General features: G+C 48.1%; 1 protein-coding gene across 1 annotated transcript; it reads right to left on the bottom strand.

The window, feature by feature from the left end:
- Positions 1-141: 141 nt before the first annotated feature.
- LOC125750730 (insulin receptor substrate 2-B-like) lies at positions 142-14572 on the bottom strand. The gene is made up of 2 exons (XM_049028947.1): positions 11021-14572; positions 142-2643 (listed from the first exon to the last, which is right to left on the bottom strand). The coding sequence occupies exons 1-2, from the start codon at positions 14295-14297 to the stop codon at positions 2639-2641; spliced, it is 3282 nt and encodes a 1093-aa protein (XP_048884904.1). The 5' UTR covers positions 14298-14572; the 3' UTR covers positions 142-2638.
- Between the last annotated feature and the right edge of the window lie 336 nt (positions 14573-14908).

The raw sequence follows: 14908 nt of genomic DNA, 5'->3' as shown, positions 1-14908 counted from the left end.
CAGACAAATTCCACTAAGTGCAATAATTAATGTCCTAAGGCTGGAACTCCCCAGCTATACCCGTCACCATGAAGCGCATCAACTATTGCAGGAAGACAATAAAGACATGGAGAGTGGAAATAAAATGGGGTCACTCAGAAATCCAGCACATCCTTTTATTGTCATTTTATTTACATGTAAAGAAAAGACATTATGATGGTTGATGTCTAAAGAAAATACTGTCTCAAAATCACTGGCTGTTGTCATGGCTTTTAACCTCCCTGTCAGAGTGAACATTATCACATGACCTCCATCTGTAAACAAACCCGGTAAGAACCAATGAAAATGGATAACAGAGAGCTCCGACCCAGGAGTTTATAATGTCACCGTGAACGCATACCAACTGCCCATTTTCAGTACCTCAGACGTATCTGGTTACCACCACGGACTGAGGTGCACCAGACAGTACGTACCATGGAAAAAATGCCTTACAAGAATAAAGCTTGGGTCCTTGTTGACAGATGATTCTGTGAAAAGGAAAACTCATCTGACTGAATGGAAATTAAAAAAATAAAAAATAAAAAAGGAGATCGGAGCTCATAATGAGGAATCAAATAAAAAAAATGACAAGAGAAACGTAGGTTCTTACGGTCGACTTGACAGATGATGGCACAACATACAACAGCTTCACTTCTGCCCTGGGGGAGAGAAAGGTGGGGCAGACCAGTATTCACAGCAGCAAACCCAGCAAATAAATTCTCTCATCACGCCCATGTACCTGGACCTACTCCACCTCTCCTTAAAGAAATATATTATTAATAAACTATAATAATAATAATCACAACGTCAATCCAGTCTGGTGACCCAGTGGAAAGCGCACCCTGCATTGCAGAATGCCAGCTGTGGGGGCTTCTGTTGACGTAAACCCTTACAGGAGTGACCAGGAGATACGGCTTCCTCTCCCGGTGGAACCAGATAGATAGGACTTGTAAGCCACCACACCCCAGAATCTGACCTGCCAACTATTCTCTTCACTTTCATCTCATCTTTTCTGAAAGAAAAAAAGGGCACAGGTGATCCCCAGTAACTTAGGGGCATTATTTTAGACAGGTTATATCGTGTATGCGTATATAATATTTATCTATATAAAAATGAATTGTCAATGCATGTATTATATACCAATATGTATGTACCATTTAGAGGAATTAAAGAATTCTGACAATAGAAATAAACACTAAGAACAGTGTTCTCCACAGTAGAAAAAAATAAGACCATTCATATAAATGTACCTTGGTAACAGCAATCAAATATAAAACTTGTACCGCGCAGTCAGAAATACTCATACAACAGCAGATGAAGGGACACCTCTGTGTGGTCAAACAAATTTGGACATGAAGAACATACTTCACCCATTACTAGTGTCACATACCGTAAAACCACCGAGAAACGTTTTTTTTTTTTTTTTTGGCACAACCACCTTCAGAAGGACTGTTCTACAACTCAGACAAGACTGGTTATGGGCAGGTATATGGGTTCGTGTTTCCTGCCATTATCTTACACACACACTCGTGTTATGCAGCTGTTCAGATTCAAAAATACATTTGCCAACAAAAAAAAAAAAAAAAAAAGGATTTGCCTAAACTGTACATTGAACAAAATAACATCTGACTCATTACTGACTGTTGTGAGGTTCTTTTCAGTGACACTCGATATCAACTTGAAAAACAGAAAAACATTGAAATACTTGCGTAATAAAAACTGTCCAGGTATACAATACAACCAAGAAAAACATGATTTCCTGACATACCTTGGAACTGAGAAACACTATCAACTTTGGCAGAATCTGCTTGGGGTTTTCAATTTGTAAACATTCAAATTTAAGTGGAATTAACAAAGATTCTGTTAAAGGCAGCTTAAACATGAATCAATTTCAAATCTAAAAATAAAAAGAAACATGCAACCAAAATGCTCGGTGCTCAGTATCACTAATCTTTTTTTTTTAATGCCAATTTTGCTAATTTGGGTTAGTTTTAATACTGATACCCCTCATGTGATTGGCTGCATGGATGTGCAACAGGGCCTATGGTACTGGCCAATAGTAGTAAAGTAGGAATGTACCACCAGGCCCAATCGGATCTGGTGTTGGGTCACTCCTCCTGTCACTCGAGGCCTTCCCCGAGACCCACAGCACTGGAACCAGCCCAAGAAACCAGCCATACCGACGCAGCGAATGCCTTCGTACCTCTGAGCAATAAAAAAGACTAAATTAGAAGAACATACCTGAAACCGAAGTGGCAATAAATATGAAAATGAAAATGTCACTTGTGCAAGCAGCTAGTGCATGTGTCCCGATCAGGCTCGTATTCTTACACTAGCCCCACTTTTCAGAGTCAGAGAAGGAAATTAAATCAAAATAACAAAAAAAAATAATAATAATGATAATAATAATAAAACAAACTATTTTTTATAAAAAGAAATAAAAACATTCACAGAAGACAGGCAGCTGTGGCACGCTGCTCCGTGAAGAGGTCTGAAACGGCCCGGCCCACATGTCCCGTGCCGAGGGCGTATCCTAGAGGCTTGCCGAACTGTAGGACCTCCACAGACCGTCCCTCCTCACAGGTGACATGTACATCCGGAGATGATGACCCAAGCATCTTCAGTCTGGGGTGACAAGAGAGGAAGGGGAAGGTACTTACTTCCAATTTAGTCTAATTTTAACTTTAAAAATCCATTTACAACAAATATAACAACGTCAGGCGACATGTCGAAATGAATTCAGAAGTCAGCAGCCATGCCGCCTGCAGTGCAGAGGAGGAGACCCATCTGAAGCTAAGCAGGTTTGGGCCTGGCCAGTATTTGGGTGGGAGACCAACTAGGAAAGCCGGGATGCTGCTGGAAGAGGTATTGGTGTGGCCAGCAGGGGGAGCCCATCCAGTGGTCTGCATGGATCCCAACGCCCCAGTGCAGTGACAGGGACACTGCTTTAAAAATAGTGCAGCCCTTTGGATCAGATGTAAAACCGAGGTTCTGAGGCCATAAAAGATGCCCAGATCTTATGAAAGAGTAAAGGTGGTAACTCGATGCCCTGGCTTAGTCTGTGCCCCTTTCCAATCTGGCCCCCTAATCATCCCCTGTATGTAATTAGTGAATTCTGTCCTGTCCCTTAACTACTGTGTGGTGAGTGTACCGCAGCAGAAAGGCTACTGTTGCATCATCCAGGTGGGGGCTACACAGTGGTGGTGGTTGAAGTGGCCCCCCACTGCTTCTGTAAAGTGCTATAAGTGTTTTAAAAAGTGCAATAACAATTTAACATTCATTCAGTCAAAATTGACAATACTAAGCAAGCTAATATTACTTTTTGATTGCCCCAAAAGTAAACACCATTACTCATAATCCATTAGTTTTAGGTTAAATTAGATAAGCTATTAATCTGTCGTAATAGTATGATTGTACTAATAACAATACTCTCACCTAAACTTTACACAATGAGAGTCCATCTATGTTTAGACTATTACACAATTTATCACATCACAAATAAAGAAGTGGATGGAAATGTATTTAAAGCAGCAGAAGACTGCATCTTCACATCGGCACTCTCTTTTGCTGGTAGATTTAAAGAACACATAACACATTTAATATTGTATAAATCCAGATGACCCACTATGACCGGTCTCCATGTTGCTTGCTTATCTTTTAAGATCTACCCAAGGAGCATATTCCAGGCAGCACAGGACACAAGAATGTGGCAGACCCCGGATTGGATGCCAGTCCATCTCAGGGCACAGAGGGAGCTTTTCCACTGGCATACAAGAACCAAGCCATTCCCGAGCCGCACTGCAAAGAGAGACTAGTTACAGCACGGATTTAGCTCACCTTGGTTTTCCATTGCAGAACGGTCAGTTCGGTAAATGGCAGTACTAAGTGTAAAACTGAAGGTACACTTATTTAGTGTTCACATGGTGTACAGTGATTTACTATGTCCACTAGCATGTCTGTGAGAATCACCATGTTATGCAAACTTCAAACGCTAGTGGAAGCAGCTTGTGTAAATTTGCATTACGAATCCATTCCGATTAGTTGTTTTTAATAGTACTTTATTTAAAGTAGGTTAGAAATGTTCAGGTTGAGCTTGGGAATGCATCCATCGCGATACTACTAATAATGAATAATATATGGAACATAGGCTATTACCTTCAGATAATCCACACGCAGAACACCGGTATCTCCGTGCAATTAAACCAAACAGCTGGATGTGGTCACATCATCGGCTCTGATAGTAAGCAGGACCATGTTAGCATGGCTATAGCTAGGGAGATATTTTGTAATGGTGAACTGCCAGTTCACGGCACGGCACAAGTACGGGTTGGTTCTTCGTGGCAGTGGAAAAGTGCCAATACACACAGAAAAATTGAAAATCACACACAACAGACTATTCAGATGTGCCAGTTAGCCTAATTGCACATCTTTGGAGGAAGGAACCTGAAGAGTTTTGAACACCCTATACTGGAGGTGTGAGACAACAGAACCGCACACTGAGGCATCATGCCACCTGGCTCCGGCCTAATTCTCTAAATAATTTGAGAGAGAAACAATCTCATTAGCTTCCATTTTCATCTCAGCTATATCATTCCACACAAATTACACCCAAACAGCAAATCCAACCCAGCCAGCTCTGGAGTTGGGCTGACCTAAACCTCATCCTGAACCAGAGCATCATGTTCCAGAAGTGGGTTTGCCCCAGTACCCTTAACACACAGATACTGACATTTACACAGCTCTGTCTTACTGTACCTATTGCCTCCACAGCAACCAGTGAGGGAAACAACCAGATCTGGTTCCAAGTGGCATAAGTCTGGAGGAGGAGGAAATGAGATGCATTTTTAAGCAGGTCCTAACCTTCGATGAGCTTGCTGTGTTTACACTACTTTTCATCTTTGAAGGACTGACTAGAACTCGCAAATTTTCCACTCTATATGCTGCTCAAGGTGAGAATGCCCAGGTGGAAGTGGGCAGCCAGCTGACCCATCAGAGATCTTTCTGTCTCTCCTGTATCTGTACCTTAAAAGGTCCTGGCTCCTAACCAATGATACCATGGGAAACAGGGTAAAGATTTGGGGTTTTATGGGGGGGGGACAAAAACAGGGTGCCTCCTGGCCCCAGTCTGATTGATGCATCCCCACCTGCTGCCCTGCTAATAGGATTAACCCTTCTTACTATCTTAGGGCTCAATCACATCTAGCAGTCGGTGGGTACAGGTCTGCATGGGGGTGGGGCAAGTAACAGTTGTAGGAGGACTGGGCCGACTCCAGCAATGCACTTTGGTGAACAAGTCCACTGGCGCTGGTAGCCCTGTGCGGACCCTGAGCGATGCTTCCCACACTGCCAAACCACTTTATAACAGACAGGATGACCACAAACAATCCATTCTCAGGTCAGCCTGATGACAACATGCCAATTTTTGTACATTACTGAAACTGGGATGTCCTAAGGTCTTTCAAAACATAGACCTGCCTGAAAAAGAAACACTTGGATCATGACTTGAGCATAACAATGAGGACAGACCCCTGAAGACGATCACTTGAATACATTTTTTACGCATTATAGGAACGTTAGCTTAGAGTATTTTTAGTCAAAAAAACGAGGAGTTTGAAGCTTCAGGGCTTGTCTGGCTGGTATGCCAGAGAGGTGTGACTCCTGCCCCAGGAGATGCCATGGAGTTCTCCCCAAAGGGATTGTATAAACAATCTTTGGAGCTGCGGTTCCACTGCAACTAGAACTCAAGCCAGACTCTTAAATTACACTTGTGATGCATAACATGGTCCTTGTTTCACTACATATAGCCAGTAATGTAATTTTACAATGTCACAGTCTTGAGTCTAATTCAAGTGGTCACACAATCCTTGTACAACCTAATGCTCAACCACTTAAAGAACATCACTAATGTTAAAAAAAAATAATAAAAAAAATTGTGTCCCTGTGCAGCTACAATGAGGTTGTGGTGACTGCAACACTATCAAACGTGTATAGACCACATTAAATAAACACATAGGGTCTCAAGTGAGGGTAGTCACATGTTTTCTTGCTTGAATATATGTACATGTGAGCACATATGCGTTAGGGTCTGAGGCCAAGTATGTGCACAGGCCGGAAAGGTCTTCTAACGCAAGGTAGAGATCCTGTTACCTCCCATGTGTAATACTTGCTGTAAAAGCATTTCTGCAACCTGGATTCCGGAGTCGTAAATAAGAGGCAGCCTGAAAATAAATCGGTAAATATAGGTGTATGTGATCTCGTTGCTGTGTGCCGCCCCACAGTGTGACTGAGCCGGAACCAGAGCTTACACTGGCCCAGCACTGCCCAGGCCTGGCTCTGAGCCTGAAGCATAAGCCAGGTCCAGAGGGCCCTGGTGTCCTTAGCTGAACGCTGGCTCGAGTTGCCTTGCCTTAACATCCATCTGCTACAGATCCATCAGGAAAGAGAGGAGCTGGAAGATAGGGGGCATTTGCCTGAGGCACACCTGACAACACAATTCTGACGGTAACGACTCCTGGATCCCATCAGAAGTTGATGTGCGGAGCGGTACGTGATTAAAAACAATGAAAGGGCTGAGAAACCCAGCCAGTCCAAATACAGTATTCCCACAACTCAGAAATGCTGTCCTACCAGCACAAAATTAAGGCTCTTGTGGACCAGCAAATGACATGGATGCCATCTAATGTTCCTGAGCCAGGCCCCCGATGCCAGGCAGACGCATCCAGGATGGTCCTTGGCACAGTCCCCAGGTGAATGCCACACTGCACTCGTCGAGGCTGCTCCCTTCCCACAGCGAGCCATCATGACCCCAGACAGGTTGCCGGCTAAAGCCTGCGTCAGGGAACCATGTCCGGATGCTTGGTTAGCAGATCGCAGCCTGCTGGTTGCTCACAAGACAGACAATGTGGGTTGTCAAGCCCACACAGGTCCCAGCAGCTATCACAGAAAAGATGCTATTCTTCTGTTCTCAGGCCAAACAGACTCCCCCCCCTCCCACCCCACCCTTGCCCCAAGCCTCTACACTTCGCCCCGTCTCAGCTGAACGTCGTGTTCCAACATGTTGAGGTGCCGGTCATCTCACCAGCGCTGCTTCCTGCCCTGTCACAGGGACAACCTCTGGTGGGCGTCTGGTGTGTTGGGGGGCGTGTTTGGGGCTCGGTCGGTTAGGCCTCTACTTGTGATCAGAAGGTCGCCAGTTCAAATGCTGCCCTCGGCAAAACAGTCACACCTCCGATGAGACCTTGAACACCCTCCCCTTCAATGCTGCTGCAGGGGTCGCCTGGATTAACAGCTGATCCCGCACTCTTGCCCCAAGTTCCGCTCTTACCAGTCTTACCATTACATGTATGACTTGCGTGAAAATAAACGCATTCCAATGTACCTGTACTTGAGCAAATGGCAAAATAAAGTATAATCATGTCTGCTGTGTGGATGTTTGCCTTTGGATTGTGGGTAGACATGGGGAGAAAAAAGCAAACAAAGTACAGTTGTGATGTGAACCCTAAACACTGGAGTTACGAAACAGTGCTACCCACGGATGGATCATGCCATCCCTTTAACATTATTAAGTATTTTTCCATCCATCCATTTTCAATAACCACTTATCCAGTACAAGAAGCCTATCACAGGAATCACAAACAAGGACAGGGTCACCCTGAATGCGATGCCAGTCCATTGATAGACCTAAACTTTCACTTAATATGGCCAATTTAGAGACACCTATTCAGATATCTAAGCAATCTGCAAATAAGTAACTACAGATAAACAGATTTCAGTAAAGCATTACCAGTAAACTTTGACCTGCTATTTGTTTTCCTTCTTCCACCTGCTACTATTCCCAAATCCAATGCTGGATTAGACCAGACTAAACCAGTGAATGATATCTTAGCTGGGCCCCAACCTAAAGGAGTCCATCAGGTCTATCTCAGGTAGGCGTCATGTTGAGACCACCCTACACTCCACCAAGTCTTGTAGGTAAGAACTTAGAGGGCAACAGTTAAGGCTAGAGATCCCTACCCTGGCTTTTGGATGCCTGATGACCTGAGGAGACTCTTCCATTGAACCCTTGAAGAAAGTACTTGACCCAAATTGCTCCAGTAAATTATACAGCACTGCAGAAAGTAGCAAGGCCTGCTCAAGCCATAACCACAATACATCTACCTCCACTTTAAAACATCTTCACCACACCCTGCCTGGGAATGGCAGATAACACCAAGGACATCAGGACTCAGAACACAAGGTTGTGAAACAGCCTCTACCTGGCAGCCAAAAGGCTACTACAACAGCCAGCAATTACAATGTCTAAGGCCTCTAGGCAATGTTCACTCTAAGTATCACTGCTCTCATCTATTTGTTTTTTAGCATTTGGTGTTATTGTCTAATGCAAGTAGTCATAGTTTCTTTCTATGTCCACATCTCAACGTGTCATGTTAAATGTCAAATATTTATACTCTATTTGTTTCTCGCACTAAGACAAACAAGACGGAAATGTCAGTGCGTGACCCACGTATCGATATCTTAAGACAACAATAAAGATACCTGGACTTTTTACTTTACTTTGTTGAATGACAGTCTGCAGGAGGCATGCGAGAAATCTCACTGCACGAATATGACGATAAACATGACTGTCCATGTTAAAAGGCAACTAGAGCTCTGTGTGGCCGCCATCATCTCTCGCCAGCTGCTCTCCAGCAAGATGCTCTCCCGGCTGTAAGGCAGCGGCGAGCGGCCGTCACGCTGGGGCGCTGGGCAGGGTGGAGCAAGCGCTGCAGGACTGGGATGCCTCTGCACTGACACCATCTTTCCGTCATGGCACACGTGTCCCAGCAGGCGTTGCCAGGCAGGCGCCAAAACGGCTCAGAAACAGGGCAACAGCGTGGCGACACACGCCCAGGTTTGTCTGCAAGCCCAGAGAACAAACCCGGCTCTATCTACACAAACAATACCCAGAAATGGGTCATGTGTCAAAACTACAGAAACGACCAGTAACATTAACCAGCTTTCTCCTACCTGACACATGTAATCCATCTTTCTAGTCAAAAACATTCATGTTAACCAGCATGTTCAAATGATACAACAGATTTTTGAATGAATAAGGGCAGGCATAAGACAGATATGACTCATTTAACTCTACAATAATAAGATTCTGCTATAGGATCCCCGTTATATATGTTCGCAATCTTTATGATTTAACAAAGAGCAATAGAAAGCCAAATCTACACTCCCTCGATGATGTAAAACACATACACACACACATGAAGGACTAACACACCCCTCCCTTTTCTGCCTGTGGTTAGTAAGGTCTGATGGAGGATAGGAGAGCACAGCCATGGACCAACAGTAGCAGCGGTGTGAGAAATGCGCGCGTGCGCACACACGCACACACCTGCCATCCCCATGGTGTCTCGCTCAGGCTCAAAAACACGCACGCAGCTGCATGTGAGGACTTCGCTCTGACTTCCATTTTAACACAGTCCATAAGCCCAGACACCTGAATTCAAAAACACATTGGGCAAAGTTCTAAGCAGAGTAATTGGGGAGGATCTGTGTTTTTTTCCTTTTTTTCTTTAGATAAGAGTTTAGATAGAGTTATGTGACAGCAAGACACCATAATGAAGAGCTGAAAATCCACACAGACATACACGTGCGCACACACAGACACACACATACAATTTTTGCTTGAGCAGTGTGATAAACAAATGAGTCAGACAGAGCTTGCCGTGCACACTGACTCACTTTCACCTCATCCCTGTTCGGCCGGGTGCAATCCTGCAAAGGGACCAGGGATCCAGACAGGGAGAGGCAGACAAGGGGCAGCGGAGGGGCAATGAAGTCGTGGGGGGCGGGGGTTGGGCTTGAGGGGCAAAGGAGTACCAAAATGGGACAGGGGTGGGGGTTTCATATAAGGAGGGGGAATAGAATGAAGGAGAAACACACATCTGCAAGAGGCAGCATACAGACAGGGTACATGCCCACAAGCTGGCCCCCACACATACACAAGTTAATTTAGGCCATAAAGGGGTTTTTCAAGGGCACATTACGACATTCCTAAGAGGCAGCAATAAGGAGCTTATGAAACACAGTCTAAGTTTACAGCCCAAGTGGCAGTGCTTGCCAGCCAAGTCATACATTGTACACCCAGAGCCAGTCATTCAGTGGGTATCGGTACTTTGAACCTGGTCATACAACAGCAGGTATCAGTGCCCATTGCTCATGCCAGATGTCTAAAGTTTGGTGGTATGGAACAGTCACACAGCAGTGGTTCTGGAGGGGGTAACCGTGCTGGGAGCACAGTCATTCAGCAGGTATTTGATAATCAAAAAGGTTTAATAGCTCTCTGGTTTTAACTGACCCTGGACTAGACTATTTTCTGTGAATCAGCAATTTGTGGAAAATTAAAGTTCAGCACAGCATCAGGTACAAGGAACGAGGAGGCTAGGATCACCCTGTACCGCAAACTCTGAATCAAACTGGCCCACACATTCCGTGACAGCATAGTGGAACAGCAAAAACCGTAACTGAAAGAATATATATATAATCCTATTAAAAACACTATGAGCTGTTGTCAAGAAGCTAATATGACTCAGGTGTTCCATGAAAAGGAGCGCCTAGCTTCAGCTGGCTTCATATAAATCTGGTGGATACTTGTCCATCCCTATGTCACAAGAGCGAGGAGCTCTTAGTTCCAAGTTCCTGCTGGAGTACCTGGCACTGAGCAACTGTTTGTGTTCTCAGTGCCGCAATTCAGTGCAAGAAAGGGCTGAGAGAAACTGATGGAGGATGCAGTAGAAAAGCTTTGATGATGGCAAAGTGACCAGGCCGATTTAAATACAGACAGCAGGCAACATCTGGACTGAATGAAGCGTGTCTGCGCCTCAATCATTTAAATAACAATGAAAGTTTAAAAACGAACACTCGCGGCCTGGTTTATACCAGATTACTAAACACACATGGACTAGAAAAATAAGGACACAAATCAGAAGGTAGTTAAAAAGCGAGTACCAACCTTGCGAGGCAGTCCTCAGTCTGTCGACCCTGGCGAAGTCCAGGGCGGGGTAGGTGCTGTTTTCGGAGAGTGGAAGCGTGGTGGGGGACGTGGACGGTGCCGGTGACGAGGCCTCACGACCAGACCACCGGTCTTCCCTCAAATCTAGCGCGATGTAGTTGAGATCGTCCCGGGGGTTGGGGCCCTCACAACACGTGGGACGACTGGGGTTACAGGCTACGTTGGTGGGGACGGGCAGGGTGGCGGCACCAGGGGAAGTCACGCCCTCAACGTGAAGCCAGACGTTGTTGAAAGTGGAGGAGCCCAGCCATTTGGCATCATCCAGCTGGTAAAGGATGGCAGGTGCCTGGGCAGAGCTGTCGGATGGCGGCAGGACCTCAGAGCCACACTGGCATTGGCTCAGGGGCTCCGACTGCTCCGCCACAGATAACTGACGCAGCATGCCTGATGGGCTCCTTGTTCCAGTGCCGAGGTTGACCTCCACGTAGCCGTCTGCTGGGGCTCCACCGGCCTGGGGTCGTATGTAGCTGGGGGGGTTCCATGGGGCTACGAGTGAGGGCCGCGGGGAACGAGCCTTCGGTGGCTGCTCATCCGCTTCCAGGCTCATGTAGTCGTCGCCTGTACAATCCGGTGAGAAAACTGAACTCTCAGCCGGACGGTTCCCAAACTCCACGTTGATGTACTCCCCTGGACTGGACGGGGGTTTCCTGGCCTCCCTCCCTCCTGGGGCACCACAGCGTTCATGTCGGTCCAAAGGGAGACGACTGGGCCGTGGCCCCCATCTGTCTGAACTGGATGGTCCAGTACAACCGAGGGGGCTGGGGGGTTCATCAGGCGGACTGCTTGGGCCACATTCAGCCGCGGGGTGCTTAGCAGGAGACCTCATGGGAACATATTCATCACGCTCATGACTCTCCCTTATGGGGGCCTTGTAGGATCGCGGCAGCGAAAAGTAAGGACTGTAGGGCCTGGGGCTCTTGGGGAGGGTCTGCGTGTGACAGCCCCTGCTCAAGCGATGGGCGGACGCCGGAAGGAAACTCTGGGACATGTCCATGTATTCGCCACTCGGCGGGTGGTCACCGGTCCCAGGGAGCATCATCATATAACCCTGGGTCTCCAGTTGCTGAGGGGGGGTCTGCTCTGTAGCTTGAACCTGGGAAGGAAGGGGGTGACGTGGACTGGGTTGCATAGGCACATAGTTGTCCTCTCGTGAGGTCACTACACCCGGCATCATGGGCAGGTAACCGTCATCCCTGGGGGGGATCCTGTGATGGTCAGGGCAGAGCGAGGACTTGGCCGAGCTGGGCTGCTCGGCATAGCAGCTGAAGCCTGACTTAAGGAAAGCTGAACCGTTGCTCCCCAGAGGGCTGGCTGCTGGTGCCACCGCGGACTCGTCCGGCAAAGAGGTGGTCTGAGTCGTCTTCTGGTAAACAGTGACACCAGCTCCTGCTGGCCTGGACATGTGGCCCCGTTTCCATGATATCTTCTCCTCATCACAGCTCTCATCCCGAGTGGTCTCAGGGCCTCCCCACGTCTCACGGTACCGACACATAGCCATGTACTCGCTCAAGCAGCTCTCCTCGCGGATGGGTGGCGTGTTACTAAGGGAATCCGGAGTGCCGCTGCGAACTCTGATGTAACGCAGGTCCCCAGGGCTGGAGCCGTACTCGTCAGAGGAGTTAAAGCCACCATCGCTGGGAGAGCCGCAGAGGGAGGCGCTGGAAGGCTGTGTGAGTGTGTCAGAGGCCGAACCGTGGCCACTACTGCTGGACACGCTGACAGGGCTGGTGGCATATGAGAAATGGGAAACGGGGAGCGAGGCAGAGCGCATGTGATAGGAGGAACCAGAAGGGACCCGCGAGTAGCGGCCAATGCCATCCTGCCGGCCCAAGCTGCCGCGGCCCATATTCAGGTGGATCAGGCTGCCTGTTGCCGAACGGAAGGGCCGGCTCATGGTGCCCTCCCCCTCACTGGATGTGCGAAATCGATAGGCGCTGCCACCCTTGCAGCTGGACGGGGTGCCCACCACACTCTCAGTACGAGATCGGCGCTGCAGCCCTGTCTGGCTGGGCGGTAGGTTGCCCAGGTGCCGCCGGGTGGTGATGAAAGCTACAGGATTCGAGCCCGATGACTGACTCTTGCTCCGGGGCCTGAAATCCACAAAGGCCTTCAGTGCCTTCATCGTTTCGAGGATGGTCTCATGCATGCTCTGAGCGACCACAGAGTCCTCCACCTGCATCCATATTTCCCCAGGCCCTGTGGATGATGAACGCCCCACCTCGATGAAGAAGAAGCTCTCAGAATGACCACAACGGCGGATGTTCATCAGCTGCAGGCTCACACAGGGCGTCTCGGAATTCAGCTTCACCAGATGGAGGGTCTTCGAGGACAGGCAGAGCCGGTACACACCGGTCAGATTCTTGGTCTGCCCCAGTCCTTTGGGCTTCACGTTCACCTGCCACACCTCCTTGAAGACAGTGACTGGGGAGTCCGCGCCATACATGTCCTCCAGATCGTCTGCATCCAGGTGACCCCTCTTGCTCTCGTTCATCAGGTCGCTCAGGGCCTGGTACCATTCCTCCTGCTCACGCTCATTCTCTGCCACTATGGCAAAGTAATCATCCTTAGTGTACAGGGCAATGAGGTATTTGTGCTTGGAGTCCGCCCTTTTGTTTACAGTAAAGCACTGGTAAAGACAGATGATCCGCTTGGGAGGAGACGCGGCAGCAGCGGCACCACCAGCAGCAGCAAAGCGAAGGCTGTTTCGAAATTTCTTCTCGCTGTCATAGTATTCCAGTCGGCTGGGGCCCAGATGACTTGCCCCTCGTAAAACAAAAAAACGCTTGTGGCCATGCTTCTGTTTCCTCATATAGCCGCATTTCCGAATGTCATCCGCCCCGTCCGAACCGGCGGCGGGGAGCGCAGGAGCGGCTGAAGCTGTGAGCGCGGCGGCATCTTCATGCACCAGGTTCAGGCTGGAAGAGGACGGCTTTCTCACCGGAGCCCCCGCCGCTGCCGCCGCCTCCCCCGGACACTGTTGCTGCGACTGGAAGTGATTTGCTTGCTGATGCCGTTCCCTGGACTGGATAGTCTGTTCATACGAGGGCGGCAAATGTTGGTGAAAGCGAGCGCCGCCGAGACTGATTAGGGACGAGGGGGGCTCCCCGCTAGAGGTGTCGCCGTTAGCCGCCGCCGTTTTTGTCCCGATTGCGCGCTGCTGTGTCTCCAGCATCAACATAGCGGCGTTGCCGTCCTGGTAATTCATCAAACTGGCCATGAGCGAACGCTAATAAAGGTCACTTTACCTCAGCTTTACTGACGCAGACCCCATGCCTCCAAATAAAACCGAAATCCCTGGGTGTTGTTTGCCCCTGCCGGTGGTTCTCCCTAGTCGCCCCCTGGAATACAGACACACGAGCGCCACAAAAACAATTCTGCGGCCACTACATAGCAGCACTGGCCCGTCTCTGCGAACAGCCTAACCCGCTAGCCAGCTAATGCTGCGCCGCTCTCCCCCTTTCGGGACACATCTCTATAGACCACAGCAAAAACAACACGTGACCTATATATCGCTGGACGTCTACGTATTTCTATTGGCTATTACAGATGACTGACAGTCGCGCAATCCAATCCACGAGGGTTATTATCTTACCCGTTAGTTCGGTCGAGCGATGCTATTACTCGGGGTTTCGTGTAGGTAGGGATGTAGAGAAAAGAGTTTTTTTTCCGTTATGTTAGTAGTAAATTAAGCGTACTTTACTGAGTAGTATGGGGTAGTTTGCGAGTTGTATAAGTTTGTTGATCGTTCACTACTCGACAGCTCGAGACCATTGCATGCTGCACCGGTATGTTCGTTATATACAGTCCGTCAGTTGTATACTTTAATGT

The sequence above is a fragment of the Brienomyrus brachyistius genome, chromosome 10 (assembly GCF_023856365.1).
Source record: "Brienomyrus brachyistius isolate T26 chromosome 10, BBRACH_0.4, whole genome shotgun sequence".
Classification (NCBI taxonomy): Eukaryota; Metazoa; Chordata; class Actinopteri; order Osteoglossiformes; family Mormyridae; genus Brienomyrus; species Brienomyrus brachyistius.
The sequence above is the reverse complement of the archived record's forward strand: the minus strand, read 5'-3'. Positions and strand labels throughout refer to the sequence as shown.

What these genes read in the sequence shown, in the direction of transcription:
- LOC125750730 (XM_049028947.1), bottom strand. Translation starts at nt 14,297, where the DNA reads ATGGCCAGTTTGATGAATTACCAGGACGGCAACGCCGCTATGTTGATG.